Source organism: Trichechus manatus, unplaced genomic scaffold (assembly GCF_000243295.1).
Source record: "Trichechus manatus latirostris isolate Lorelei unplaced genomic scaffold, TriManLat1.0 scaffold00113, whole genome shotgun sequence".
NCBI lineage: Eukaryota > Metazoa > Chordata > Mammalia > Sirenia > Trichechidae > Trichechus > Trichechus manatus.
This window is the reverse complement of record NW_004444049.1, coordinates 7,122,153-7,148,496: the sequence shown is the minus strand read 5'-3', so window position 1 is coordinate 7,148,496 and position 26,344 is coordinate 7,122,153. Positions and strand designations below refer to the sequence as shown.

The 26,344-nt window shown below is 59.8% G+C and overlaps 2 protein-coding genes across 2 annotated transcripts in view; one reads left to right on the top strand and one right to left on the bottom strand.

Moving 5' to 3' along the window:
- The first annotated feature begins 231 nt into the window (after positions 1-231).
- On the top strand, positions 232-7,874 carry OTUB1 (OTU deubiquitinase, ubiquitin aldehyde binding 1). The gene is made up of 7 exons (XM_004383799.2): positions 232-379; positions 1,880-1,941; positions 2,192-2,290; positions 6,589-6,707; positions 6,995-7,079; positions 7,198-7,392; positions 7,541-7,874. Exons 1-7 carry the CDS (start codon positions 322-324, stop codon positions 7,736-7,738), a joined length of 816 nt encoding a protein of 271 aa, XP_004383856.1. The 5' UTR covers positions 232-321; the 3' UTR covers positions 7,739-7,874.
- An 888-nt stretch (positions 7,875-8,762) lies between these two features.
- The window catches only part of MACROD1 (mono-ADP ribosylhydrolase 1), a 175,433-nt gene continuing 157,851 nt past the window's right edge, over positions 8,763-26,344 (bottom strand). The window contains exons 4-11 of the mRNA XM_004383798.2: positions 23,888-23,917; positions 10,595-10,711; positions 9,904-10,025; positions 9,753-9,783; positions 9,491-9,564; positions 9,177-9,258; positions 9,032-9,065; positions 8,763-8,865 (exon numbers count right to left, since the gene is read on the bottom strand). Of these exons, the coding sequence (XP_004383855.1) occupies positions 9,061-9,065; positions 9,177-9,258; positions 9,491-9,564; positions 9,753-9,783; positions 9,904-10,025; positions 10,595-10,711; positions 23,888-23,917 (461 nt within the window). The 3' untranslated portion in view covers positions 8,763-8,865; positions 9,032-9,060. The remainder of the gene's footprint in view (positions 8,866-9,031; positions 9,066-9,176; positions 9,259-9,490; positions 9,565-9,752; positions 9,784-9,903; positions 10,026-10,594; positions 10,712-23,887; positions 23,918-26,344) is intronic.

Here is a 26,344-nt window from a genome sequence, read left to right as displayed (position 1 = left end):
CTACTTATCCCAACACAGTGTTTCAAACTGAATTGGCTCCAGGAGGCTCTTATTACCCCTGGGAACTTTGTGAGCCTGGGAAAGGCAGAGCCAAGCAACTGTGCGGGGTGGAGCAGTGGGCAGACAGCAGCCTTTTCTTTCACCGGGCCTCAGGCCTGCATGTCTGCCGCCGCCACATAGGACCGTAGAGACACGTGATTACGCCTGAGAGTATCCCGTTGCTAGGGGCGTTGCCAAGGAGGGGCCACGAGGAGCGGCTCACTTCCGGGAGGAGGGCCACTGGTAACCCGGAAGCGGTTATCTGTGCGGCGCTGTTTAAAGATGGCGGCGGAGGAACCTCAGCAGCAGAAGCAGGAGCCGCTGGGCAGCGACTCCGAAGGTACTGAGCTGGGGAGTGATGTCTTGCCCGGGCTGGAGGGGCTGATGCCGGGCCGGGCGTCCTCGAGGAGGTTGGGAAGACGGGGCCGCCGCCAGCCGGGGGAAAGCGGGCAGACGGCCCCTTCCTCCGCCTCCGTTGCCCTCCCCTCCCCCTCACAATGGAAGGAGCCGCCGCCCCGCCCCCGCCCAGCCCTTCAGCGCCGGGGCCCGGGGGCCTAGCCCGTTCCCCGGGTCCGAGTAGGAGGGCTGAGGCTTAGGCCAGGCCTAGCGGCTGCGGTCCCTAGAGGCAGCTCGCGCCCGGAGGGCGTCGAGTTCCGCCGGGGCGAGCCGGGCTACGGCGCACAAAGGACCAGCGGGCCGTTCGGATGCCACGGGCCGTTCGGGCTTTTGAGGGTCTTGGGTGTTCGGCTCTGAGGCCTGCGGTCTGCCTTTTCTGCCTGGGTTCTGTTTTCTCCGACCTCGAGGAGGTGGACCTTTCCAAAATGGCCCCGATTGTGCCGGCAGCGTTTTGCATCTCCCACCCTCTCCTCTTTCCACCTACGAGTTGGGCCCTGGGGACTGAGTAGGAGGTCACTTTGGTGGAAGGTACAGCCGTGTTGCAGGGCTGTGTACAGCATGAGTCGAGGGCCAGCCGAGAATCCTGGGTGGTCGGCCCCAAAAAGAGCCTTCCAAGTCATTCCCACCACACACACACTGTTACACACTTAACCACCCACTCGAGAGACTGAGGTCTGGGAAACCCGGGCCCCTAGGAAGAGATGTGGTCCTGATCACCTAAGTTAGAGAGCCAGGACTAGAATTCAGGTCTCCTGGCTCCTCACCAATGCCTGGTGCTTGATGATTGTGGAGCACTTAATGGTGCACCTTTAGTCCCCCCTACTTCTCCTGACATTTCAGGGAGGGAAGGAAGGTGGTGAGCTGAGCCCCGTTTTACAGGTGAGGGACTGGGCTATGCTGTGAGGGAGCAGAGGAGAGGCTTTGCGATGAGGAGTTCAGACTTTGCGATTGGACACATCTGAGTTCAGCCAGCACACAGCTTTGTACTAGTTGTGACCTTGGGCAGATTTCCTCACCTTTACATCTGTTTAATTGTCTGTAAAGTGGGCATCATTAACAATACCAGGACTGCGGGAGGATGAAGGGTGTGACTGTAAAGTGCAGGCTCACAGGAAGCTCTCGTCTAGCCCAGGACTCTGCCTCCTCGTCTTGCTTTCCCCAAGAGACCCGCCTGGCCTCAGAGCAGTCCCAGGCTGCTGGGAAGCTATGCTAGAAAGAAGGGAGGGAGGAGGTGTCAGAGCTGGAAGAGCGAATCTTGGGGGTGATGAGTTCTTCCATCTCCTTTTAAAGATGAGGAAACAGGAGGGGATGTGACTTAGTCAAGATTACACAGAGTCGGGGTGGAGCCAGGTGTAAAATGCATGGTTCCAGACTCCAAGTCCACCTTCCTGGAGTGGCAGTGGCTGGGACCCATGTAATCCTCGGCTTTTCCTTTTTCCTCCAGGTGTTAACTGTCTGGCCTATGATGAAGCCATCATGGCTCAACAGGACCGCATTCAGCAAGAGGTGAGGGGCTGATGAGGGTGTGGGAGGCAGTGGCCAGGGGCCCCACTGTGGGATGCATAGGCTGGGCCTGAAGAAGCCCCTTAGCTATCTCCACTTTGGAAGCCTCCCTTCTTCCCAGTTATGCTAGGTGCTGGGTGCCTTTATAGAGGTCACTGTGCTACTGGGTGCCCTTCATTTAGGTGCCCTGGCTATTAGATGTGGGTCACCAGGTCTGTCTGCCTGAACGTGATGGCCGTCCTGCCCTCCGCAGATTGCTGTGCAGAACCCTCTGGTCTCAGAGCGGCTGGAACTCTCGGTCCTGTACAAGGAGTATGCTGAGGATGACAACATCTATCAACAGAAGATCAAGGTGGGGGCCTGGCCAGAGGGGCAGGAAGAGTCCTGGGGTGGGGGCAGGAGCGTGGCTGCTTCAGATCTGCCCTTTACTGTGTCTGGCCTCGGAGGGTAGCGTGATGGGGGAGACCTCTGGTTGCTGGTTTGAAAATGTGCCGGCTCTGGAATCAAAAAGACCTCTATTCAGATTTTGACTCTGCCACTTAGCAGCTGTATCCTTGGCAAGTCCTTCAGTTTCTCTGTAAATTAAACCCATTGTTGTCCAACTCATAGCGACCATATAGGACAGAGTAGAACTGCCCCGTAGGGTTTCCAAGGAGTGACTGGTGGATTCGAACGGCCAGCCTTTTGGTTAGCAGCTGAATGCTTAACCACTGGTGTTACCAGGCCTCCCTCTGTAAAATAGACTTAATGAAAGCACCAGGGGGCAGTGGTGGTTCAGTGGTAAGATGCTTGCCTTCCATGTGGGAGACCTGGGTTTGATTCCTGGCCAGTGCTCCTCATGTGCAGCCACCACCCATCTGTCATTGGAGGCTTGTGTGTTGCTGAGATGCTGAACAGGTTTCAGCAGACCTTCCAGACTAAGGTGGGCTAGAAGGAAGGCCTGGTGATCTACTTCTGAAAATCAGCCATTGAAAACCCCATGGATCACAATGGTACCATCCACGGCTGATCATGGGGATAGCCCAGGACACAACAGTGTTTAGTTCCATCGTTCCGTGGGGTCACCATGAGTCAGGGGTGATTGATGGCAGCTAATGACAACAGCTTATAGCATAGGGTGGTTGTGAGGTAAAGGGAGGTGCCTGTGTGGGGCCTGGTTCAGGCTGGCAGGTAGCCAGTGGTCACGCATGCTCGTGTGGGGCTGACCAGGCTGGGGTTGCAGCAGAGGCGAGTCCCATAGCCTGCCTCCTGGATGCTTATGGAAAGGCAGGCAGCTGTTGGGAAAAGGGGCCTCCAGACCTTTGTGCACAAGGCATGCTGCATCACTTACAGAATGAGGTAAGTCACTTAACCTCTCAGTGTAAACAGTAGGTAACAGGCACAGAGTGGGGGCTAGTAAACGTCACTCCACCCCCCCAACCCAAAAATCAAACCCATTGCCATCGAGTTGATTCCGACTCATAGTGACCCTATAGGACAGAGTAGAACTGCCCGCTAGGGTTCCCAAGGAGTGCCTGGTGGATTCAGACTGCCAACCTTTTGGTTAGCAGCCAGACTCTTAACTACTATGCCACCAGGGTTTCTACACCCCCCCAAAATCAGAGGAGCCTAGAACATTCTACTTGGAAAGAGGGGCCTTCATGGTTATCCATTTCAGGGGGCAGGCAGGTAACCCAGGAGATTGAAGATGGCCAGGACGTCAGGTGGTAAATGACGAAGGCACCACGGCCTCAGTATTAGCCATTGAGTAGGGAGTGGAGGCCCCTGGGACAAATGGGAGTGGCCACAGCTGCCACTCCATTGTTGCCAGATGTGTTTTTCCAAGAGAAGCCAGAAATGATGTGAAGTCTCTCGGCTTCTAACGTCGTAGTTGTTGTGGGTTGCCGTTGTTGGTTCTGACTCATGGCAACCCCGTGTATAACAACATAACGTTGCCCAGTCCTGCGCCATCTTTATGATTGTTATGTTTGAGTCCCATCGTTGGGGCTATTGTGTCAGTCCATCTCATGGAGGGTTCCCCTCGTTTTTGAAGACTTCCTTTGGTTTCTAATAGTTGACAGCTAATTCATATTTAAAATGGCGTATGGGCCAACAACACATCTCAGGCTGGATCCAGCTGTGCACGGCCTTTGGTCTGCTAGGACCCCTTGGCTCAGAGTGTTTGTGACTTACCCAAGAGGCCTGCAGAGAGATGAAGGCACCGACTCTGGAGCCTGATGGCCCTGGGTTTGAGTCCTGGCTTCACCACTCCCAACTGTGTGATCCTGGGCACTGGACTTCTTAGAGCCTCTGCTGTTTTCTTGTCTCTGGGTGGACATGCCTTGTGCCTCACAGGGCTGGTGTGAGAACTAAAATAATGGTGGTCGGGTGCTGAGCTCAATGCCTGGAATGCAGCGGCGCTTAGTCAGTGGTGGCTTCCTCCCTCCTCCACATGGTAGGTTAGTGGGATGAGGTCCCCATTTTGAGACCTATCTGTTAACACTAGGCCACCCTGATAAAATTGGACAGGATGGGCCACTCAGGTTTTTCCCATCGATTCATTCAGCGGATGTGTGAGTAGCCCACTGTATGCCATCTGTGTAAGAAGCCCACCTCAGGGTCCAGCACCCCCACCCTGTGTGCAGGGCCTGAGCCACCCTTTCCCCTTGGGAAGAGAGAGAGCCTGACCTTGTCTGCAGAGCCCACGCAAAGGTGGGCACAGACTTTCCTCATCTGTAAAGTAGCCTCCTGTGAGGACTAAACAGGGTAATGGATATTAGCCCTTAGCACAGTGCTTGGCACAGAGAAAGTGCTCAGAATGATCACAGCAGCAACCCACCACCTACCTGTCAGTGTGTCACACCGTGGTGGCTTGAGTGTTGCCATGATGCTGGAAGCTACGCCACTGGTGTTTCAGATACAAGCAGGGTCACCCATGGTGGACAGGTTTCGGCAGAGCTTCCAGACTAAGACAAACTAGGAAGAAGGGTGTGGTGATCTACTTCCGAAAATTAGCCAATGAAAATCTTATGGATTACAACAGAGTATTGTTGGATATAAAAAAAACCAATTGCCGTTGAGTCCGTTCTGACTGATGGCGACCCCACGTGTGTCAGAGGAGAACTTTGCTCCATGGTGTTTTCAGTGGCTTATATTTTGGAAGTAGATTGGCAGGCCTTTCCTTCCAGGTGCCTCTGAGTAAACTGGAACCTCCAACCTTTTGGTTAGCAGCCAAGCACCTTTACTGTTTGTGCCACCCAGGGACTTCGTTGTCCAGTACAGTGCTGGAAAATGAGCCCAAACATACCATCGATCATGCAGATGGCCCAGAACCAGGCAGCTTTTCATTGTCTTCTGTTACACCCACTGTCAGGCAGCTGACAACAACAACATAGTAGCGAAGTGATTTGGGCTCTTTGTAGTAACTACATGCTGTTTGCTTAACATTTATTGAGCACATACTGTGGTCCACGCGTGGTTTTAGGTACTGGAGATGGAGTGATGTCTCAAACTAAGAAATTCCCCTGCTTATGAGCTGACAGCTAGCACGGGGGGACCGCAATACATAGTGTGTCGGAAGGTGGCAAGTGCTGTAGAGAAGAAAGGAGATAGGGAGTGTGGGGGCATTTGCCATTTTAAGTAGGGTGGTCTTGGAGCCTCACTGAGAAGGTAGTATCTGAGTTATGTGTGGGCCTTTCCGTCTGAGAGCAGAGCAGGCAGGGGCCCAAGGCAGCTTGAGGAGCGGCAGGGAGGCTGGTGTGGCTGGAGCCGAGGGGTGGGAGGTGAGAGTCAGTGGGGGGCTCTGAGTGACGGGGAGCCATTTAACAGGTCACTCTGTTGAGAATTGACTGCAGGGGGCGAGGTGGGCACAGGGAGACCTGTCAGGAGGCTTTTGCAAGAAAACAGGAAGTGATAGTGATGGGAGTAGGGTGGTAGAGTTACGGAGTGAGAAGTAGTTGGATCCTAGATATTGAAGGTAGAGCCAGAAGGATTTGCTGTGGGTTGGATGTGGGTGTGAGGGAGAAGTCAGAAATGACTGCAACAGTTGTGGCTTGGACAGCTGAATGGCCCGAGTTGTTCATGGAGGGAAAACCTTTGTGAGCAGCAGGGTTCCTGGGGAGGTTGAGATGCCTACTGGGCAGCTCCCAGGGGGTGTGGAGGAGGCAGTTGGATGTGTGAGTCAGAACTGAGGTTAAGGGCTGAGATAGGGCAGAGATTTACATTTGGGGTATTTAAATCCCCACGACCAGATGACATGGAGAGTGAGCATAGTCTAAAAGCGGAAGGCATCCCAGCCTTGAGCAGGGTCGTGCCGCCCGCATGGTGGTGTCGCGCACGTGATAGGACTCGGGTGTTGTCATTACCATCTTCTGGCAGATGGCAGTAAGGTATCTCCAGGAAGGGTGCCGGTTGGTTTGGTGTTTGACTTCCAGAGATTAAGGCAGATGAGGGGAATCAGCTGGTGAGGTAGGAGGAAGACAAGCAGAGGTGGGGACTACGTGGATGCCATCACCACAGTCACCAGCTCCGGGAGTCGGGAGCCAAGGATGGCATGTGGCCGCCTGGAGCTCAGTAGCCCCCACCTGTATGTGACCTTTGGGTTCTCCTTGGACAGCCCTGGTTCTGGCCCGGGTGTTAATGGGTTGTGGGGGTGGGGCTGCCTCTCTGCAGGACCTCCACAAAAAGTACTCGTACATCCGGAAGACCAGGCCTGATGGGAACTGCTTCTATCGAGCTTTTGGATTCTCCCACTTGGAGGCGCTGCTGGATGACAGCAAGGAATTGCAGCGGTGAGGCGGGTGGGCACCTGGACACCGAAGGAGGTGGGTGAGGGTTTCTGGAAGGGCTCATGAGGCTCCCTCCTCCCTCTTGATGAATAGGAGGTACGGTTCTACCTTAGGTCAGATGGATGGGCTGGGTTCCCGCTTGTGGCGTCTGTTCTGAGCTGGGATAGGGCCCAGCCTGGTCTGAGGCCAGACAGTGCTAGCTGTGTCCTTCGCCTTGGGCTGGCCTCTCTGGGCCCCTGCACTGTTGGCCAAGGAGTCCATGCTGGCCTCCGTCTCCTTCCCATCCACAGGTTCAAGGCTGTGTCTGCCAAGAGCAAAGAGGACCTGGTGTCCCAGGGCTTCACTGAGTTCACAATTGAGGATTTCCACAACACGGTGAGCCCGCCGCCTTGGTCCTGGGCTCAGCCAGGGCACAGGGAGGCATGCGTGGCTGTGTTGGGGTTGCCCCATCTTCTCCTCCCTCATCTTGCCTTCTCTTCCCTGTGGGTGGCAGTTCATGGACCTGATCGAGCAGGTAGAAAAGCAGACCTCAGTCGCCGACCTGCTGGCCTCCTTCAACGACCAGAGCACCTCAGACTACCTGGTGGTCTACCTGCGGCTGCTCACCTCAGGCTATCTGCAGCGCGAGAGCAAGTTCTTCGAGCACTTCATCGAAGGGGGGCGGACTGTCAAGGAGTTCTGCCAGCAGGTGCTGCCCCTCCCTTCTCAGACTTGGGACCGCTCCTTTTTCTCTGGCCTCAGGGTGGGGAGCACCAGGGCTAGGGAGTGCAGAGGGCTCGGTGGGGGCCTGGGGAGGGCTGCTGAGACCTGGGCCCTGACCTGCATCCGTGCCGCAGGAGGTGGAGCCCATGTGCAAGGAGAGCGACCACATCCACATCATCGCGCTGGCCCAGGCCCTCAGCGTCTCCATCCAGGTGGAGTACATGGACCGCGGTGAGGGCGGCACCACCAACCCGCACGTCTTTCCCGAGGGCTCAGAGCCTAAGGTCTATCTGCTCTACCGGCCTGGACACTACGACATCCTCTACAAGTAGGGCCGCTGCCCTCCCTGCTGCCAGGCGCCAGACATGTACAGAGGTTTTTTTTGTGGTTGTAAATGGTCATATTTCACTCCCCCCTTTTTCTGTCACACCACCTTCCACGTTTTATTAAAGGGGATGCTGGTGGTGAGCTGCGTGTGTGCGTGTCCCTGCTCTACCCGCCCGCCTGCCTGGCTGCTGTTGTGTCTGGCTGCCCCCCTTCCCCCCAGGTGGGTCCCTCCTTGCGTTCCACCCCAAGCCTCCCCACCAGGAGCAGTTTTGAGGGGGCCAGGCCTCTGGGGGACCTCTCCTGGTTACCTGGGGCTCTGCTCTTAAGGCTTTCCCCCTTTCCTCCTTAGCTGAGCTCCAGCCCAGGGACTTCCGTGGGAATCTTGGAAGCTCCTTGGGAACTTGCCCAGGGACCCAGGACTCCAGAGGTTTCCAGTTGCTCCCACATAGGCCCCACCTCCGCTCTGCTATCCTGGTCCCAGACCCTCGCTTCCTGCCCCTCACTTGGGGTCTGCATGGTTGGGGAGCCCTCGGTGGAGGGGGCCTCCATGATGGTGGGGCTTGGCTCAGGGCAGGCAGAGGAGCTGGGGACCCCACAGTGCACCCCAAGTGGTGCCAGCCCTAGTGGGGGAGGGGTAGCCCCCAGGTCTGGGCAGGGCTTGCCAGCGCTCAGTTCCTTCCGTCCCCCCAGCAGCTAAGCGCCTGCCTGTGCCTGCTTTGCACCCCCTGCTTGGGCCACTGTCTCTCTGCCTTGCCTCCCTTTCACCTCCACCTCTTCTCTCCCCACCCCAGCACATGCGGGGTCTCGGCCCCCAGGCTGTGAGCTCCTTGGGGGCAGGTCCTCAATAAATGTGAAGTGCCGCTGCCTGCCTCTGCTGTCTGGCCCGAGCCTCCACCTGCCTGGCTCACCAGGAGGTCTTGCCAGCCCCTTTAAGCCAAAGCTCCCGGCCAAGGGCTCCAACCCACACCTGGGGGACTGCCCCTCCCCTCAGCCAGTCAACGCTCAGTGGGAGCTGCAACAAGGCGATCTTTATTAGGGGGCTGAGGGCCAGAATGGGGTGGCTGGGCCCTGCTGCAGGCTTCGGCGACTTCTCCTCAGAGCTGGGAGCGGAGTGCTGCAGGCCCTGGTGGGTCTGAGGGCAGAGCGGAGAGGTCAGCGGGAGCAGCGAGCTGCCCCAATCGCCCAGGCAGCATCCCTGGCTTCCCAGCCTCTGGTGCGTGGGGGTGAGCGCGGGCGGGGAGCGGGCGTGTTAGTGGGCGGGCGTTAGTGGGCAGCCGCACGGGCCAGGCCCTGCTTACCGTCCCGGCAGGGTGGGCATCGGGTGCCGTCAGGCTGGAAGGCAGAGGACAGTGAGGACCCCGGGCCCGGGGGTGGGGTGGGGGCGGGGAGGGGCTGGCTGGGGTGGGGGATGGCGAGCGCCGTGGGCGGGGCCTCGGGACGTACCCACGGGGAAGTAGTACGGGAGCCGGTGCCGGTAGATGTCCTCGTCCTTCTCCAGGAACACGCAGATGACCAACCGATCCACCTACGCGAGGAGCGGCTCAGCCTGGCGGAGGCCTCCCCGGGCTCCTCGGCCGACCACTGTCCCCGCCCTTCGGTTGTACTCTGGCCTGGCCCTCCGCTCCCGCTGCACCCTTCACAGGAGCGGGGCTCCTGGGTGTGCGCCCCACCCCCCGAGCGATGACTGGCGGGCCAGGCAGCGGAGTCCGGATGCGCCCCATCGCCCCGCCCTGCCCGCGACCGGGCCCAGACCCCACCTTGTCCTTGTGCTGCTCCAGCCACTCGCGCAGCGCGGTCAGCACCACCTCGGCTGCCGCCTCATTGGGGTAGCCTGGGGGCGGGGCGGGAGTGAGCGGGGCTCTAACCCGCCGCCGCCGCGCCGGGACCTCCCTCCTCCCCGTCCCGCCCCCTTTCCGCGTCAGGCCCGCCCAGCGCCCCGCCCTCCCCCCCGCGCCCCGCCCTGCGCCGGGTCCGCCCCCTGCCCCCTCTGGCGCTTTCCCTCCTCCCCTACCCACTCACCGAACACGCCGGTGGAGATGCAAGGGAACGCCTAGGTGGGGGCAGATGGGATGCGGGGCACCGTGAGTCCCGAGCGCTCCCGCCCGCCTCCTCCCGCGGGCCGCTTCCCTGCGCTCCGGGCCGACCCCGCCCTCCGCCCCGCGCCCCTTACCACCGAGCGGAGCCGGTGCTCCAGCACCAAGTCGAGACTGTTCAGGTAGCAGCTGCGGAGCTCGCCGGCCTGGCTGGCGCTGGGCTCGCCGTGGGTGATAGGCCCCACCGTGTGGATGACGTCTGCGGGGGACGACTGGGTCAGGCCGGCCTGGGTCCCCACGCGGTCGCTGCCGGCCTGGGCCCTGGAAGGGGTAGAAAAGAAGCCTCCCCCCAAGTTCTGATACTCCCCAGGTTAGGACCCCACTGAGTGTAGACACACGGGTGTGCCCTCGGCCTGAATCCCCTCTTGACACTGACGCGCGCGCCCACCCCGCGATGGCCAAGGGCGGGTCTGCGTTGCACACCCTCCCTCCCCAGTAGGGATCCGGATGGGACACAGGGCGCGAGTGGGTGCGCAAAGGCGCTACCAGCTTAGCTCTGACTCGTCCTCCAGGTCCTCACCCCTACCCAGCCTCCACCCACTCCCCCTGTTCATCTGCATGCTGGGTGTGCGAGGAGGGGCCAGGTTCTGCTACTTAAGAGTTAAGATGTGCCCCTGAGGAGGCCTCCAGCAGTTCTGTGGGCCCTGTACCCCTAGCCCCCCAATTATACAAGGCGCCCCATCGTGCCTTGACGGGCTAGGCCCCCGGGTGCTAAGCGGCAAGGCACCCCATCTGTGCCCCATTTGGTGCGAGGTGTCGGAGACTCACACTTGGCCGGCAGCCGGTAGCCGCCAGTGATCTTGGCCTTGCCGGTTTCGCAGTTCTGCAGGGTGCGGCATTCGTCAGTGAGCAGGGGCCCGGCGGCCCGGTGGATACAGCCGTCCACTGCGGGGGCGGGAAGAGTGAGCTGTGGGCTTCCCGCACCCTGAGGCGCGAGGCGCTACTGACCCCATTTTACAGAGAAGGCTGAGGCCCACGGATTGAAGACTCCCAATCCCGATAATGCCCCCTAGGCCATACTAGGCCTCACTGAACATCGCCCCCTTGCTCCCGCGGCTTCCAGCCTCTCCCACCCCCCTCACCCTCCAACCCCGCACTCTCCGTTTGTTTTACAACTGAGGAAACCGAGGCGCAGAGGAACCGCACCCGGTCCTGGCGAGTAGTGGCGCAGGCGACCGACAGGGGGCGCGCCTGGCCCACCTGCTCCTTCCCGGTCGCGCGGCGGGGGCCGGGGCGCGGCTAGGGCCTCCGCGGGAACCGTAACCCGAGCCCGGCGAGGGGGACGCTCGCCCCAGGGCTCTGCCCACGACCAGCCGCTGTACCCGCCCAAGCCTCTGCGTCCGGCCCGAGGCGCTCGGGCGCGCGGACCGGCACCACGCTCACTGATCCCAGGGCCGACGTCCACACGCACCGCCCGGCCTCAGCAAAAGTTCGGACCCACTTTCCGGATGAGGAAACCGAAGCCACCTGGTTACAAGTGGCAGATCGGGGGCTTGCGCCTGGGTCCTGCGGCCGCGTCGCTGCACCACGCGGGCAAGGGACCGGGCCACGGGGTCCCCGCCTGCGCAGGTGTCTCTACTCGTTAACAAGCAGCCTCGTTAGCGCAGCCGGCTTAATTGGGCCCAGGCCTGGGCTTGTTTATTCGAGGGCGGCACCCGGGCCTTGCGAGCGACTCTGGGGACCCAGGCCCAGAAAAACAAGTCGGGCGCGGCGAGAGGCACAGAGGACCCCAGCTTCTCGCCCCGCCCCCGGCGCTGGGGCCTCAACCCAGGCTGGAGAGGCTGCTCTGCCTCAGACAGACCCGCGTTTGTCTGGGACTTGGGCGAATCCCCTCCCCTCTCTGAGTGGCAGTGATCCCTCAGAGGAGGAGCTGGCATCCTGACCCGGAGAGCATAACCCACCGGAGCAGCTCCCCAGCTCCTAACCACCCCAGGCTGCGCTTGGAGCTCCTTGGGGACCAGCTGCCCCGAGCTCACAAGGCTGGGCAGCAGGAAAGGGTGGCATTTCCCCATTTTACAGATGCGAAAACCACGCCCTTTTCTCTTTCATCACCCCTTCCCAGTGTCTTGGCACAGGCCCAGGACACCAGTTGGACCACTCCCCTCTTTCTTCTGCTGTTTTCTCTGTGGCTTGTGGGTCCAGTTAAACCTAATTTTGCAACTTAGCTCAGAGCTGGTACCAGGGGGTTTCATAAAACATCTCGGGGTGGGGATGGGGGGCTAGAGAGGTTGAGGGACCCTGGTGAGGGCCTCTGGGGCTGAGTCCCTCTCACTTCCTTCTCCTGCTGCAGTGGGTGGGGTGGAGGCAAAGGTGGGGGCCAGGAGGGCCTTGCTCTTTGGGTCCAGGTGACACAAAGTGCCATATGTATCTGTCTTGGATGGGATGGCAAGTGACCACCCAGCACTGTCAGCAATGGCAGGGGCTGTGGTGGTAGGCAGCCTGGGTTCAAATCCCAGCTCCACCGGTCACAGCTGTGTGATCCGGGGCCTGTCACTTAACCTTGCTGAGATTCAGTTGCCTCATCTATTAAATGGGATCATAGTAGTACCCACCTCATAAGGCTTAGGGTGCTTAAGCCAGTACCTGCATGAGTGAAGGTGATGTGAGTGTTGGCTGTCACGATGAGGGGACAGTTTGGGCACATGCAGATGAGATGTGTTTCCCGGCACAGTGTGAACAGGGTGATCCGGCATAGGGGAGAGCACAGGGATGTGTCTGAGACGGCCCCTTGGGGACCTCCTGGCTGGGCCCCAATGCTCTCAGCTACCTGGCAACGGGCTGCCTGTGGTCTCCTGGAGCTAACCGCCCTGCAGGTGACCTTGACTGGCTGTGTGGTCCGTGCGGAAGTGGAGCTCAGCAAGATCTGCGTTTCATGGACTTAATGTTTCCTGGAGAGGTGGACGGGCCTGCATCCAGGCCTTTGGGGCTGACCTGGGGGCATGGGGTGGGGGTTGGGATCAGTGCTAGCAGAGGTCTTAGGCTGGAGTCCCACCCACAGTGTCCAAAGAGGGCCAGGACCACGTGACTACTCTGCAGGCAAGGCCCAGGGGGCGGTTCCCCCAGTGCAGAGATGAGGTTCTGGGCACCACGCCTACCCTGTCCCCCCAACAAACCAAAGCCCAGACTGGCCCTGGCATTTAGGCTCAGCTGCCTGGCCCCCACCTGCCTGCCTGCCTGCCCCCTTCCCTGTCCACACACCAGCCTTGTGGTTTCCCCTGACCCCCACGTACCAGAGGACCTCCCTCCAGCCCCTGGCCTGCCCCAGACTTGCTGTCCTTAGCCACAGGCCCAAAGGGCCACCCCCTCGCCCCACACTGCTCGAGGCTCCCTTGGCTCTGCCTGGTTCTGACCAGCCCTGCCTGGTTCCGACCTTGGGCTAAGCTGAGCCCTGGAGACCTGGAGGAGGAAGCTTCCTGGGGCCCCTCCCAGGGAGCTGCCCCTCCTCCCCCCTCTCCACTTGACTCTGGGACAGCTGGAAAAGGCCCACAGCTGTGACCCTGGGGCCACCTGATGGGAAGGTGTCCAGAACTCATACCCGGCCGACCCTTGGTCCCCTCTCCGGCCCCTCAGGCACATCCAAACAAACCTCAAACCTTCAACTCAACTCCTACCCTACCCCCGAGGCAGCAGAGAAGACGAGGTCTTTCCTGGGGAAACAGAACATGTGGGTGGTGGGGCCTTCCTCTACCTGTGGCTCCTCAAGCATCTCTCCTCCCTCCGATCTGGCTTCTTAATACCAGCCACTGATGGCCATTTTATCCAGCTCTTGCTGCCTCGTCTTGTCCTCACAACTATTCTAGGAAATACTATTATTTTTCCTGCTTTATAGAGGAAGAAATAGGCACAGAGAGGTTGGGAAGCTTCCCCAAGGTCACACAACTGGAAGCCAGGAGGTTGGGCTCCCAGGCTCAGCCAAGCCACTTCCTCTAAGACCATAAAAGGGCGTACCTCTCTCTGAATCTCAAACCCCGAACCTCCCTCCCACCCCTGGCTGTCTGGCTCTTGTCTGTGCCTCCTCATCTAAACATCAGGAAGGAGTTGTCTATACCTGCTGTCTCCACACCTCGGCCTCTCCTCACTGCCAGGCCCTGCAGCCTAACTCCTGTCTCCCTCCCCCCATCAACACATCCCTCTCCCAGCAGAGGGACCTCTGTCTAGTCTTCTTTTAAGGCTCTTTTTCTTATCATCGTCTTTCCTGACTGTTCAGCTACTCCCACACGGATGACCACTCCTGCCATCCAGCTGGCCTCCCGCCTGGGAGACCTCCCTTCCTCTCCAGCTCTCTCTTCTCCCTCAGGCTGCTCCTCAGATGCTGGGGCTGCCTGGAGGCCCTGTCGGCCTTCACCTGAGGCCCTTAGAGCCCTCTCTCTACCACAGCCCTGGGCTCTGTTTCAGCTCCAGCCAGGGAATGTGGCCACGACAGGCCCTCCACCTCAGAACTCTGCCCTCTGCCCTGGTCCGGGCCCAGCGGCCCTGCTTGAAAGACCCTGACATGGCATGGTACCCTCTGCCCTCCTGCCAACAGCATGGACTGAGCAGACACACCCCCGGCCTCCACACCCTGCACTCAGCCTCAGCCCTCACAGAGGTCTGCAGGGTCTCCACTCACACCTGACCCCTTTCCCTTATCTCTGTCAGCCCTCAGCCTTTGATCGCCTCCCCATGGAAGCTCCCCCAGTAGGGTGAGGCCGGGCGGCCAGGGGCTGGAGGGGCCCTCCACAGAGCCTCAGAGGCGGAAGGCAGGCAGTCTCCTGTGGGGGCCATCTCCGCCGCTGAGGCGCTTAGGATGTGTTGGCCGCTATTTAAGGTGCTGTAATATTCATGAAGGGAAGATTAGATATTTAAATTTATTTAGCAATAAATGCATCTCAGTGGGGGAGAATTCCTCATGCTAAACAAACAAGCAAGCAGGGGCTAATTAATTATTTACAGGAACACGGGAGGCCTGTGGCCTGGAGAATGAAGGGGGTAGCTGTGGCCCTGCCAAAGGGCAGGGTACCCTTATTGGCCTCGGGTGTGCTCCTTCCTGCTCTCCCCACCCCCCACCTCTCTCCACCCTCCAGTGGGGCTGGCCCCCTGCGTGACCCCTTCCGGGGTTTCTCTTCCCAGAAATCCTGGTCACAAGCTTGCTGGTTGCTTTGGGCAAGTCACTTAACTGCTGTGAGCCTCAGAGGGTGATTGAGAGGGCTGAGGTATTTTGTGGGTGGTCAGGGATGAGCGCTGGGCAAGAGGACATGGTCATGATCATCACCATCATCACCGTGATGGTTACGGTCTTCTCATCTCTGCTGTCACCCCCACCCCTCCCAAACTCCCTACATCCAGTTCCAGCTCCCCTCATCCCCCACCATTAGAAATGTGAGGAGACAGAAGTCCAGGGGGATTGAGTGACCTGTCCAAGGTCACACAGCCAGTTACAGAGGAGCAGACACCAAGACCTGTATCGCTAACCCCCATCCTACAGAAGTTAAGACAAAGGCTCAGAGAGGTGAAGCTACTTTCTCAGTCACACAGCCAGCTTGTCCTGGACAGCCTCACCCCTACCCTGGACTTTCCTGGGCTCCTGTGGACCCCCAGAGCACGGAAGTGAGGAGGAAGGGGCACAGGGCCAGGTCGTGGAGCTGGGCCGTGTGTTTCCTCCCCCTGCCATGTGAGCGCCACGTCTGTTCCCTTCCTGCCGTGCTCCTGGGCGTGTTTCATAGCCTCTTGGGCTCAACCTCCTGCCTCTGAAGTGAGCTCACTGGGGCTATGTGGGGCACAGCTCCCGGGGACAGAGCGGACCCAGCCTTGTGAGCCTCCCAGACCCAATTCTGCCCTGCCCCCTACCTGCTTCACCTTTCTGTGCCTCAGTTTCCCCATCCTCGTTTGTCATGGGCGTTCAGTGACAGACTGATCTAGAGCACCCTGCCCTTTATCCTGTTACCACCCTCTTTTACAGATGAGGAGACTGAGGCTCAGCCATCGACTCCTCGGCAGGAGACTCCCCGGCCCCCTTCATGCTCTCAGGGGCCTCCTTTATCAGAGGGACCCACTGCCAGGGTGTCGAGCAGAAAGCCCTGGGCAGGACTCCTGGCTGGGCTCTCACCCCACCCGCTGGAGCAGAGAAGCAGCAGAAGGCAGGAGGGGCAGGTGAGAGGGTTTGAGAGAGGTAGAGTGTGCGCACAGGGCCTGGGGGGCGGCGGTCTCAGCCCTGGAAGGGGCAGGGGTCCAGCCCTAGTGGACACTCCCCACCCGGACATCTTGGCAGGGCCACCAGAGGTCCTTGCCCCACTGGCCTGGGAGCTGGGGAGAGCTCCCACCAGCCACACCGTGAGTCACCCAGGCCTCAGTCACCTGCGTGGTCCTGGATTTCCTCTCAGGAGTAGGGCTCCGGGGCAGATGGGAAAAGTGAGTCCCCGAGAAGTTACCAGCTGGGCCAGCAGCAGAAGCCTGAGCTGCTTGCACACCCAAATCCCAACTCTAAACAGGGCAGGCCCTGCCCATAAAACCTGATAAGTGACCCACCCCAGGGGCTGTGCCCTCATCTCCCCAGGCCCATTCCCCACTCTCTATCTCTGGCCACGATTTGCCTCCCAGGCTCTGGTTGGGCCTAAGGCACCAAGGTACCCCATGATGTCCAGCTGTCAGGACCTTCTTTGCCTCTGCTCACTCCTTCCCATCACTCATTCAATCAACAAACTGGAACTGGGCCCCACAGTGTGCCAGGCCAGGCTTAGCCTGCTGGGGACACAGAGCCCACCCTCGCCAGGCCCAACCCTGGCGGGGCCTAGGCGGGTGGGCGCCCCAGGGAGAAGATGGATGGACGGCGGCGCAGCGATGTGATCTGAAATTCATTACTGGGTGAGATCAGCTCCTTAAATGGGGATTTGAAAACATTAGGGCTTCATTATGTACACAACGGCAGTGCCTCATTCATCATGCAAAAATCACTCCCGTTATTAAAAATCCCAGTGGCAGCTGCAGGCAGGGGCTTGGCGGCATCTTACCCGCTGGGGGTGGGGCAGAGCCCACGAGGTGGCCATGGGAGGGGCCAGAGTCCCATCATCCCTCTTACCCAGCTGGGTGAGGATGGCGGGAGGAGCAGTTCAGCTCCAGGGACCTGGTGCCTCAGTTTCCTTATCTGCAAAGTGCCATGCTAAGGGCACATCCCATAGGGCTGTGGGCCTGAGCAAAAAATGCAGGGAGAGACTCAGCAAAGCCCTGAGCGGCACCCAGTGAGTGCTATTAGCACCACATAGTGATCTACTGGGGTCAGGCAGTGGTGGGAGGAAGGCCGGGGCGTTTCCTTGGGGAAGGGTATGTCACACCTTTGCTCATAAAATCTCCTGCACTCCCAGGAGCCCAGGAAATAAAATCCTCAACTCCAAGCACAGCACTCAAGGACCCTCTGGGGCCCTCCAGCTTCCGCCCCACATTCATCTCCTGCCTCCCACGCCCCTCTCCCCTGGCTCTGAACCACACGCATTCCACAACCGTGTGTGGAGGTGGACACTTGACAAGGAGGAGACTCGCAGCTCTAACCTCGGGGCAGGCAGTGACATGGGAGAAGGAGAAAATAGAGCCGGCGGGCGGCCAAAGGGAAGAGAGGTGGGAGGAGGGACGAGTTCTAGCTCAGGGAGGGGCTGTTGGGAAGGCATCTCAGAGGAGGTGGCATTTGAGCATAGCCTTGAGTGAAGAGAAAGAACTGGCTTTGGGCAGATGGGGAGAGGAGAGTTCCAGGCAGAGGGCTCAGCAAGGGCAAAGGCCCTGTGGCAGGTGTTCCAAGAAGAACTGGCAGACAGGTGGTCCAGGGGAAGCGTAGGAGGGAGGGGATGCACCCTACGGACCTGGTGGGCAGCCACAACCCCAAAAAACCAAACCTGTGGCTGTCAAGTCTGACTCAGAGCAACCTTACAGGGCAGGGAAGAACTGCCCCCATGGGGTTTGCAAGGAGCAGCTGGTAGATTCGAACTACAGACCTTTTGGTTGGTAGCTATAGCTCTTAACCACTACACCACCAGAGCTCCAGAGAGCCATAACGAATTGGAATGTATTCAATTACAGAGGGAAGCAGCCATCAGAGGGTTGTGAGCAGGGGCGGGATGCGGTCTGAGACATATTCTGAGCCCTTTTTCTGTTCCCTCTGCCCAGAATGCCCTTCCCGTCTCCCGAGCATCACTGCCCCACACTTTTGCCTGACTCCCACCAGCCTGAGCCTGTCACGCAATGGGTGCTCAGAGGAGTTTGTGGACTGGTGCTTCCCTCGGGGCCCAGCCCAGCCTCGGGGGGTGGGGAGGACAGACCACAGGGCCCAGCCCCGAGACAAGTGAGGCAGCCACGAGCCACGGAGGTCACGTTATCTGCCGGCTGTGCCAGGCCACAGCTAATCGGAGCAGCCAGGGCCGAGCCTTTTCCCGGTGGCCGTGGGAAGCAATCACGGATTCATGGAGCTGGGCAATGGGAGATAGTTCAAAGCAGGGGCCAGATCAAAAGTGAACCAGGCAGGAGTCAGGTGGGAGTGCTTAGAGGCCTCGCTGATTCTCTCGGGCCGAGGTCTGTGAGCAGAGGAGAGTGGGAGAGAAGGCCAGAGAGAGAGAGAACGGGAGGGAAAGAGAGTGAGAAAGACTGAGAGAGACAGCAAGAGAGAATGAGAAACGAGAGGGAGACAGCAAAAGAAAAACAGAGAGAGAGAGACGTACATGGAGAAGGGAGACCTGGAAAGAGACAGAGACAGAGAGAAACAGGGAAAGTGAGAGGCTAGCAGAGGGGGAGAGGGAGATCCAGAAAGGGCGTGAGAGACCCATAGAGACAGAGATGGAGAGGGAGACAGAGGAGAGAGAGGGTGGGGTCATCGGGCTTACGTGAGGGGTGGAGAGGGGCCCAGGTGGGCAGACAGCTGCCTGCGCTGCAGTTTCCTCACGCATGGTGGCGGACACCATGGTGGGGTCTGGGGGAGGTGCCCGGGCTGGGGATAAAGGGGGTATAGGGCAGTGGGGCGCTTGGCACAGTCGGTCAGCACACAGGTGAGCACCTACTCTTTGCCAGGAGGTGAGGACAGAGCAGTGGACAGACACCCGGGGGTAGTCTGGTGGGGGAGTCTGATTAGCAAAGACGAGGGAACGCTGGTCCCCTGGATAAGCAGACTCCTGTTTGTGTGGCCATTTAAATACCAACTGCCTCCCCTATCAGATTACGCCCCTAAGGACACACACTGAGTGTCCGTCCTCGCTGGGTCTGCCGTATCCCCAGCGCCAAGTGTGGTGCCAGGCACTGGGCAGTGCCACGCACACAGCAGGCCCTCTGTAAAGAGCTGCTGGTTAGCACAGCAGCACAAGGCTAGGCTGGTTGGGGGGCATTAACTATGGGGGAGGTTGTAGCAGGAGGCGAGAGGAGCCCTCCAGCACAGGAGCAGGACGTGCAAAGGCCCTGCACCTGAGAGGATTTCGAGGGAAGCTGAGCCACTGTGGACCCATTTGTAGCCTCGCTCGAGTCCAGCCACCCTGGCTTCTCTCAGGTATGGGTGAGACACCTGGGACACACGGGTGTGTGGGATGCACACGGACTCGCAAAGTGGGTGTAGGAAGCAGGAGACGCGCAGAAGTCGAATGGGCAGGAGGTACAGCGCTACACCCTCACAGGCATGAAGGTGGGGTGGGGGCTCGCTGACCTCCAGACGGCCCAGGCAGGGTGCTGGCGTGGGGTGTCCTTGGCAGTGAGTGTGCGTGTGCTGGGGAAGGAGGGCTCTGTCCTGCCCTGCCCGCCTGCCAGGCCCAGCCTGACCCATCCCACCCATCCCTTGAGCCGGTCCTGGGGGGCGCTGGCCAGGCCGGAGTGGAGATGGCAGCCATGCAGGTGGAGGAAGGCGGCCCTGAATTAATCTGTCACTAAAGCCTGGCCGTGGCAGGCGCAGTCATGATTTAGATGAATAATTGAAATGCTCCGATACATTTATTATCCCTTTAGTGCAAAAGTGGCAGAGAAAGACGAGGGGTAATTGAAAAAGAGCGCACAAATCTCCGCAAGAAAGCCGGCTCCTTAACGCTGAGTAAACATTTCAGTCCTAATAAACAGGAGAGACGCACTGGGGCCCTGTCGATTCCCATCCTGATTTAGGGCCCGCCTCCCTTCTTACCATACAATAGGAGAGTGTTTTTTAAAAAAATTTTATTGAGCCTGTAAAAGGCTCTCCAGGAGAGAGGCTGAGAGCAGGGGTGGGCCTGGCCATCCCTGGCCATCGGGTTGCAGGAAGGCTGGGTGGCTGCCCTGGCCCGATCACACCTCCCCACCACAGACACTGGGCCCTCTACCTGGTGGATCTCTTGCTCCTTCTGTACCTGGAAAACTCCTATTCAGCCTTCAAGGCCCAAGTCAATTGCCGCCTCTGCTGGGAAGCCTCCTACCAAACAGGTCTCTTTAAGAGCAAAGCTGAGTCCTGAGTCCTCGCACCTGGCACAGGACCCCCATGCAGAGAGAGCCCAGGGAAGGAAGGTGGAGGCTTCCCTAAGACTCACTGGCCAGCACCTCTAGCTTGGCCTCAGGAACTGGCGGGGGCCCAGCTGTGGAGCAAGGCAGGCCCAGGGGTCCTGGACCCTCCCAGGTAAGCTCCTTCAGTCCCCTGGGGGCTCTTGGTTGAGAGAGGGGTGCCAGGGAGACTCCCTTCCCTGCTCCCCGGGGGCAAAGCCCTCCCACTTCCACCCTGATCCACACATTCATAGTGAAAGCAGTGGCTCACTACACACAGCCCTGCAGGCCAGGCCCTGGCCCCTGCTTAGTCCCCAGCTGCCCCAGCCCCTCCTCTGCCACCCAAACCCACGTGGGGCTGCCTGCTGCCTCCCCCACCAGACTATACGGTAAGCCCGAGGGCAGGGCTGTCAGAGCTGGGTCCCCAGAGGGTGCAACATATCAGTGCCACAAATGCTCATTATTTACCACCGACCTCGGCTTCAGGGGCTCAGAATCCCCTAGAACCCTGCTCTCAGGGAGAGCCCATTCTAGCAGGGGAGACAGGCGACAAACACCGAATATAAAATACAAGTATTTGTGTAAGTGCCCTGGGCTGCTGCAGTTTTAAACAGAGTGATCAGGGCAGGCTGAGTGGGATTCGAGCTTGTTAGTATATGGATGGGTGGGTGGGTGATCAGAGAGATGGGTAGGATGGGCAGGTGGGTGGTCATGGGAGGGTGAGTAGGTGGATGGTTGGATGGATGGATGGGTGTGCAGATAGATGGGTGGGTGGGCCAACAGGTGGGTGGATAGATGGTGACTGATCGGTGGGTGGGTGGGTGAGTAGAGGCCTGAACCTCTGCCAGGAGAAGAGGGAGGGCCTCAGCGGGTTCCATGCAAAGAAGAGGGTCTGCCTGGGCAGAGTCAGGTGGGGACCTGGTGCCTCCCGCTCAGGCAGGTCAGTGCTCCGGAGGGACAGGGGACGATGGAGGGCAGAGATGGCAGATGTGAGTGTAGAGGACATCCGGGGGTCTGGGCCGTGTCCCCATTCCAGCCCCAGGAGGCGCCAGCCCCTGCCATCCCCAGCATCGTTCCCACCATGGTCCCCTCCCCCCACCTTGTTCCAATCACATTAGCGGAGTGACAGCCCCAGCGAGCACTTGTGGCAGCTTCATAAATCTCGGCCGTGTTAAAAGGCTGGACTCCAGGCCCACTTCCTCCACAGTCCCGGCTCCCCCGTCTGTCTCCCCGTCAGTCAGGCAGGTGGGGTGGGGCACTCCAGCCTCCTCCCCGCCCCCAACACTGCAGGCAGGGGAGCAGAGGGACCCCCACTGTGCCCCCCTCCCAGTTTGGCGAGAGCAGGTGCCCTCTGACCTCCCAGAGTGAGGTAACCGGGCCATCTATGAAGCCGCTCGTCCTGCCTAAAACCTCAGTGGCTCTTGCGGTCCTCAGAGGCTGTCCCCATTTTTACCTGTAGTTCATTCAACAAATATTTATTGAGCACCTACTGTATATGCCAGACCCAGTGCCAGGGGCTGGGGGTACAGTCTTGCCCTTACAAGGCAAGGAAGACAGACGATAAACAATGAACGTAACAAGTAAATTATATGGCATGTTAGGAGAGGGGCATCGGGAGGCCAGGGTGGGCGGGGTAGGCATTGCAATTTCAACGGTGTCAGGGTGGGCCTAAGGGAGAGGGTGCATTAAAGCCAAGCCTGGTAAGAGGTGAAGGATGTAGTCACATAGCTGTCTAGAGGAGGGGCATTCCAGGCAGAGGAAACAGCCTGTGCAAAGGCCCTGAGGCAGGACAGGCCTGGCCTTTCCAGGAACTGCAGGGAGATCAGTGTGGCTGGAGCACAGAGTATGTGTGTGTTGGGGTGGGGGTGGGGTGCTTATAGAGGTGAGTCTGGGAGGTACCTGGGAACCTTGTGGGCCACGGTGAAGACCTTGGTCTTGGCTCTGAGTGAAGTGGGAGCCCTGGCGGAGTCTTCAGCTGAAGAAGGGTGATAACTTGACTTGAGTTTTAAAAGGCCCACCCATTTTGGTGATCCTTGGTCTTCTGGCGGCACCGAATGGCTAAAAGTCCAGCCCCTCGCCTGTCTCGGAGGCTCCCGCTGACCCTCCAGCTCGTCTCCTGCCATCCTTCTCCTGGCTGCGCTCCGACCACTCCATGCTTTGAGCCTCCCCGTGCCCATGTTCTCACCGCAGGCCTTCTCCGTGCTGTTCCCTCTGCCCGGGACACCCTTCCCTCGCTCCTCACTGGCCTCATTCCTGCCCATTCCTTCGGTCCCAGTGGAGACCACCTCCTTCCAGGAGCCTCCTTCCCGACGCCTAAGTCTGGGGAGTTGCTCGTGTGTCCCGCATCATAGCACATACTACTCTGTGTGTAATGGCCCGTAAGTGGGCACTCAGTCATTGATTGATGGATGAGTGGACAGAGGAAACAGGGAGGTTGGGGGCAGAGCATAGCAGGGGTCAAGTCCACCAGGGCCTCCAAGTCCCCTGAAAGGATGGGCTTTGAGAAAGAGGGGTCCTGGAGGGCCTGTCTGTAGGTTCGCAGGCCCCTCCTCATCTGTGAGGCCCCCGGGTAGCCGTGATCTCCACGGGATGGCTGGAGGAGAGTGGCAGGAGGGAAAACATCTCCAGCCACAAACAGGCCCCGTCCACATCCTGGCTGGTCACCGACAGCTCTTAACGCCACTCTTTTATTTATTTCTGACCTTTGCTGCCCCTTTTATTATTCCCCCTTTTAAAACCTGGCCTGGGCCCCGCCACTGCTGCTGTAAACACGGCCCCCGAGATTTATCCGACGGCGCATTAACCTCTGGCCCCTGGCTCACCAATCATCCTGCTGCTGCACAGACATCGGGCAGCCTGGCTAGCTAGGGGCCCAGGGCTGGGGGCGGCAGGGGCCTGGTGCCCTGGGCCGGGCTGGCCAGGGGAGGAGGGCATGGGACATAGGCTACCCCCTCTGCACTTTGGCACCGCTGACCTCTGCCTGCATCCTGGGGGGCCGGTCCCACCTGACCTCCGACCTCTTGCCAGCCTGGTCTTTCTGGGACCCCTGCCTCAAGGTGGTCGTTAGCAATAGTGAATGCACAGCTGTTCCTGGGCAAACGTTTACCAGTTCTGAGCTCTCCCGCCCTGCGAGGGAGCTGAGCAGGACAGAGATGATGATTTTGCCCTTGCAGATGGGGAAACCGAGGTCAGAGGCGCACAGGGCTTCCAAGGTCACATGGGCGTCAGGGGCAGGGCTGCGCTGGGCTTTTCTACCGCACCTGCAGCCTCTCAGCTCCAGGCCCAGCCCCATTTAAACCTCCCAGGAGCCCCAACCCCCAGCCTAGTTACAGACCAGGAAAAAAGCTGCCTGGTCACCCCTGTGAGGGAGGCAGGCCTGCCATCCAGGTCACCGTCTTTTTCTAAAGTGACAATGGACAGGGCAAGAGCGAGAGTGGGAGGTAGAGGCGGAGACGCCAAGGGGGCTGCGGGGATGATGGGGAGGATGGCGAGAGGGGGACAGGCAGGGCGTGGGCATGGACGCCAGGAGGGTGGGAGGAGAGAAGTGGGCGTGGAAGGAGAGAGGCCACCAGACCCCCACACCCACCCCTCACCCCCAGACAGCAAGGAGGATCCACTCACCACCGCCGCCTCCAAGCAAGGAACTGTTGGCTGCAAGAGACAGAAAGACAGAGGCAGGTTAGTCAGGAGGGGACTGGTGGGGGGACAGGAAAGAGGACATGGGGGTGTCAGCCTCAGTGGGGGTTGGCCCCAGAGTGACAGGCTCAGGACCCCAGGCCTTCAGACTCTGGGTGCAGGGTTCCCGGGTCCTCTGGGGCTCACAATGGGAGATGAAGGAAGGGCTGGAGTACCTCTCCACGGTGGCTCCTAGTGGGCCTGGGGTTGGGGGGTGGCCTGGGGGCAGGCAGCCACCAGGGCTCTGCCTACTCAGCCCGGAGCAGCTGCATGTGGGACCTGAGGTGGCAGTGGCCATCCTTGTCCTTTCTTCGTTCTGCCCACAGTGCCTGGGGCAGAGCTGAGGCCAGGGTGGGGCAGCCCTGGTCCCTGCCCTGGGGGCTTGTAGGCTATCTTGGACACAGAGTAGAAGCCACCGGGAAGCAAAGTGCCGCACTGCACCCTAGTGAGAGCAGGGACCCAGTACCCAGGGACCGAGCACGCAGGGGTACGAGAACTTGAACCAGGGTTGGGGGCGCCTGGATGAGGGCGACGCGGTGTGGGTATAAGGGTCCTCCCACCCCAGGCAGCACAGTGTATGGCTGAGAGCACAGAACTGGAACCAGACCAAGCCACCTTCAACAGATGGCTGACTCGGGCCATCTCGCTTGGTGCCTCAGTTTCTCCATGTGTAAAACAGGGAGAACAGAGCGCCGCCTCGCAGTGTTAGTGTGCAGCTGAAGGAGAGGAACCCTCTGCTTTGGGCTGCAGGGGGGCTCAGCCCCCTGTCCCCTCCCCAGACGGAAGGTGGCATCACCAGGCAGAGCTGGATTGGCAGCCACAGTGGCTGTCGCTTTCCTGAGCAGCACTGTCCATCTCGCTCGGCCTGGCCGGCTGCCCCCTCTGCGTCCATGTGCGTGCTGACGTGGGGGCAAAGTGAGGCTGGCAGCCTCCACCCGCCCGCTCCCCTTACCCCCTCCTGGGCCCCCTCCCCAGCCTGGGCCCCAGGTCTGGCCACGCAGGCTCCCCCCGTGCTAACTGTTGGCGCTAATCAGAGGGAAGTGGTAGGTGAGACAAGGCAGGGACTGGCCCCAGGCCCAGGTGCTGCCCAGGTGGGGAGCCCGGTTCCTCAGCCCCATGTCCCCAGGAGTCCTGGCTCCCAGGCCAGGACTTCAGCTCCTCACACAGCTCTGTTACCCACCCCACCTTCCTGGGTCCTGTTGTCTGAAGAGGGTGGCAGAGCTTGGGCTGGCGGGGTCACTTCTGGGTCACTGGACTGTAGGCCTGGGTGTTGTGCAGAAGCTGCGGACAGTGCTAAGTGGTGTCGGGGCGGTGCCGAGTGACTGCTCTCCCAGAGCTGACAGCTCTTCACTTGGGGAATAATTAATCCCACAGCCCAAAAACCCAGGGCTGCAAGTTGCCATGTTACTTGCGAGATTAATACAAGCAGCTGATTAAGATGGAGAGGCAAGGAGAGGCTGGGCTCCCAGAGCAGGGCTGGGGGCTGCGGGGAGTGCATGGGAGGCGGCAGGGCTGAGCCCAGCTGGGGCAAAGCAGGGGGGCGCCATGGGGGGCACAAGGTTTATGAGGCCACGGGTGGCCTGGCCTCTGAAGGTGCTGGATGTGGCCTCTGCCCCAGGAACACATGTTTCCGCTGGCTGGCGAGGGCTGTTTGCCAGACACCAACTGAGTGCTTCACACCAATGAGCCTACTTGTTATCATAACAGCTCTACGAGGGAGGTGCCTTGTTCCCATTTCACAGATGAGGAAACCGAGGTTCGAGAGGTTGAGTCGAGCAGTGGAGGCAGCAGGATTGGAATCAGATCTGCATGACTCCAAAGCCAGGTCATGAAGCAGGCAGTCCTCAAGGCAGACGGCCTGAAGGACTATCAGGGGAGGCTGCCCCCTGGGCTGGGGCCTCCCACCAAACCAGGCCCTCTCAGAGGCAGTCTTCACCCCCACCCCGAAGCAGGTCTGGCTGACACGTGTGTGCCTGCACGTGGAGTTTCCAGAGGCACGAGCTGGGCATCTGGGCAGCCTGCCCCTGAGCCCGTGAGGCACACAGGGCCTCTTGGGTTGGCCCGGGTCCAGCTCCAGCCCCTTCAGCCCATGGGGCAGTCCTGGCGGCTGTCGGAAGCTGCCCTCCACGGCCCCCTACCTCCCCCAATCACCTCTCTCTCTTAATTAACACCGGCGCAAACGAGCTGGCTCCAGCTCAAAAAGGGCATGATGCCAAATGGGTTGGCAGCGTGCCTTGGAGGGGTGGGAGGGGAGGGGGCGCTGACCTGCCGCTCTGCAGGCCCCTGTCAGAGGGAGACGCCAACCCCCGCCTGCCTGGCACCCCAAATCCCACCATGGGTGGCCCTGCCTGAGCAAGGGGACTGGGGTGTAGCTGGTCCGAGATGCCCACCTGCCAGGGGCCG

Coding starts and splice junctions, on each gene's coding strand:
- OTUB1 (XM_004383799.2), top strand. CDS start 322: ATGGCGGCGGAGGAACCTCAGCAGCAGAAGCAGGAGCCGCTGGGCAGC. Junction 380..1,879: donor GCTGGGCAGCGACTCCGAAG/GTACTGAGCTGG, acceptor TTTTTCCTCCAG/GTGTTAACTGTCTGGCCTAT. Junction 7,080..7,197: donor TTGAGGATTTCCACAACACG/GTGAGCCCGCCG, acceptor TGTGGGTGGCAG/TTCATGGACCTGATCGAGCA.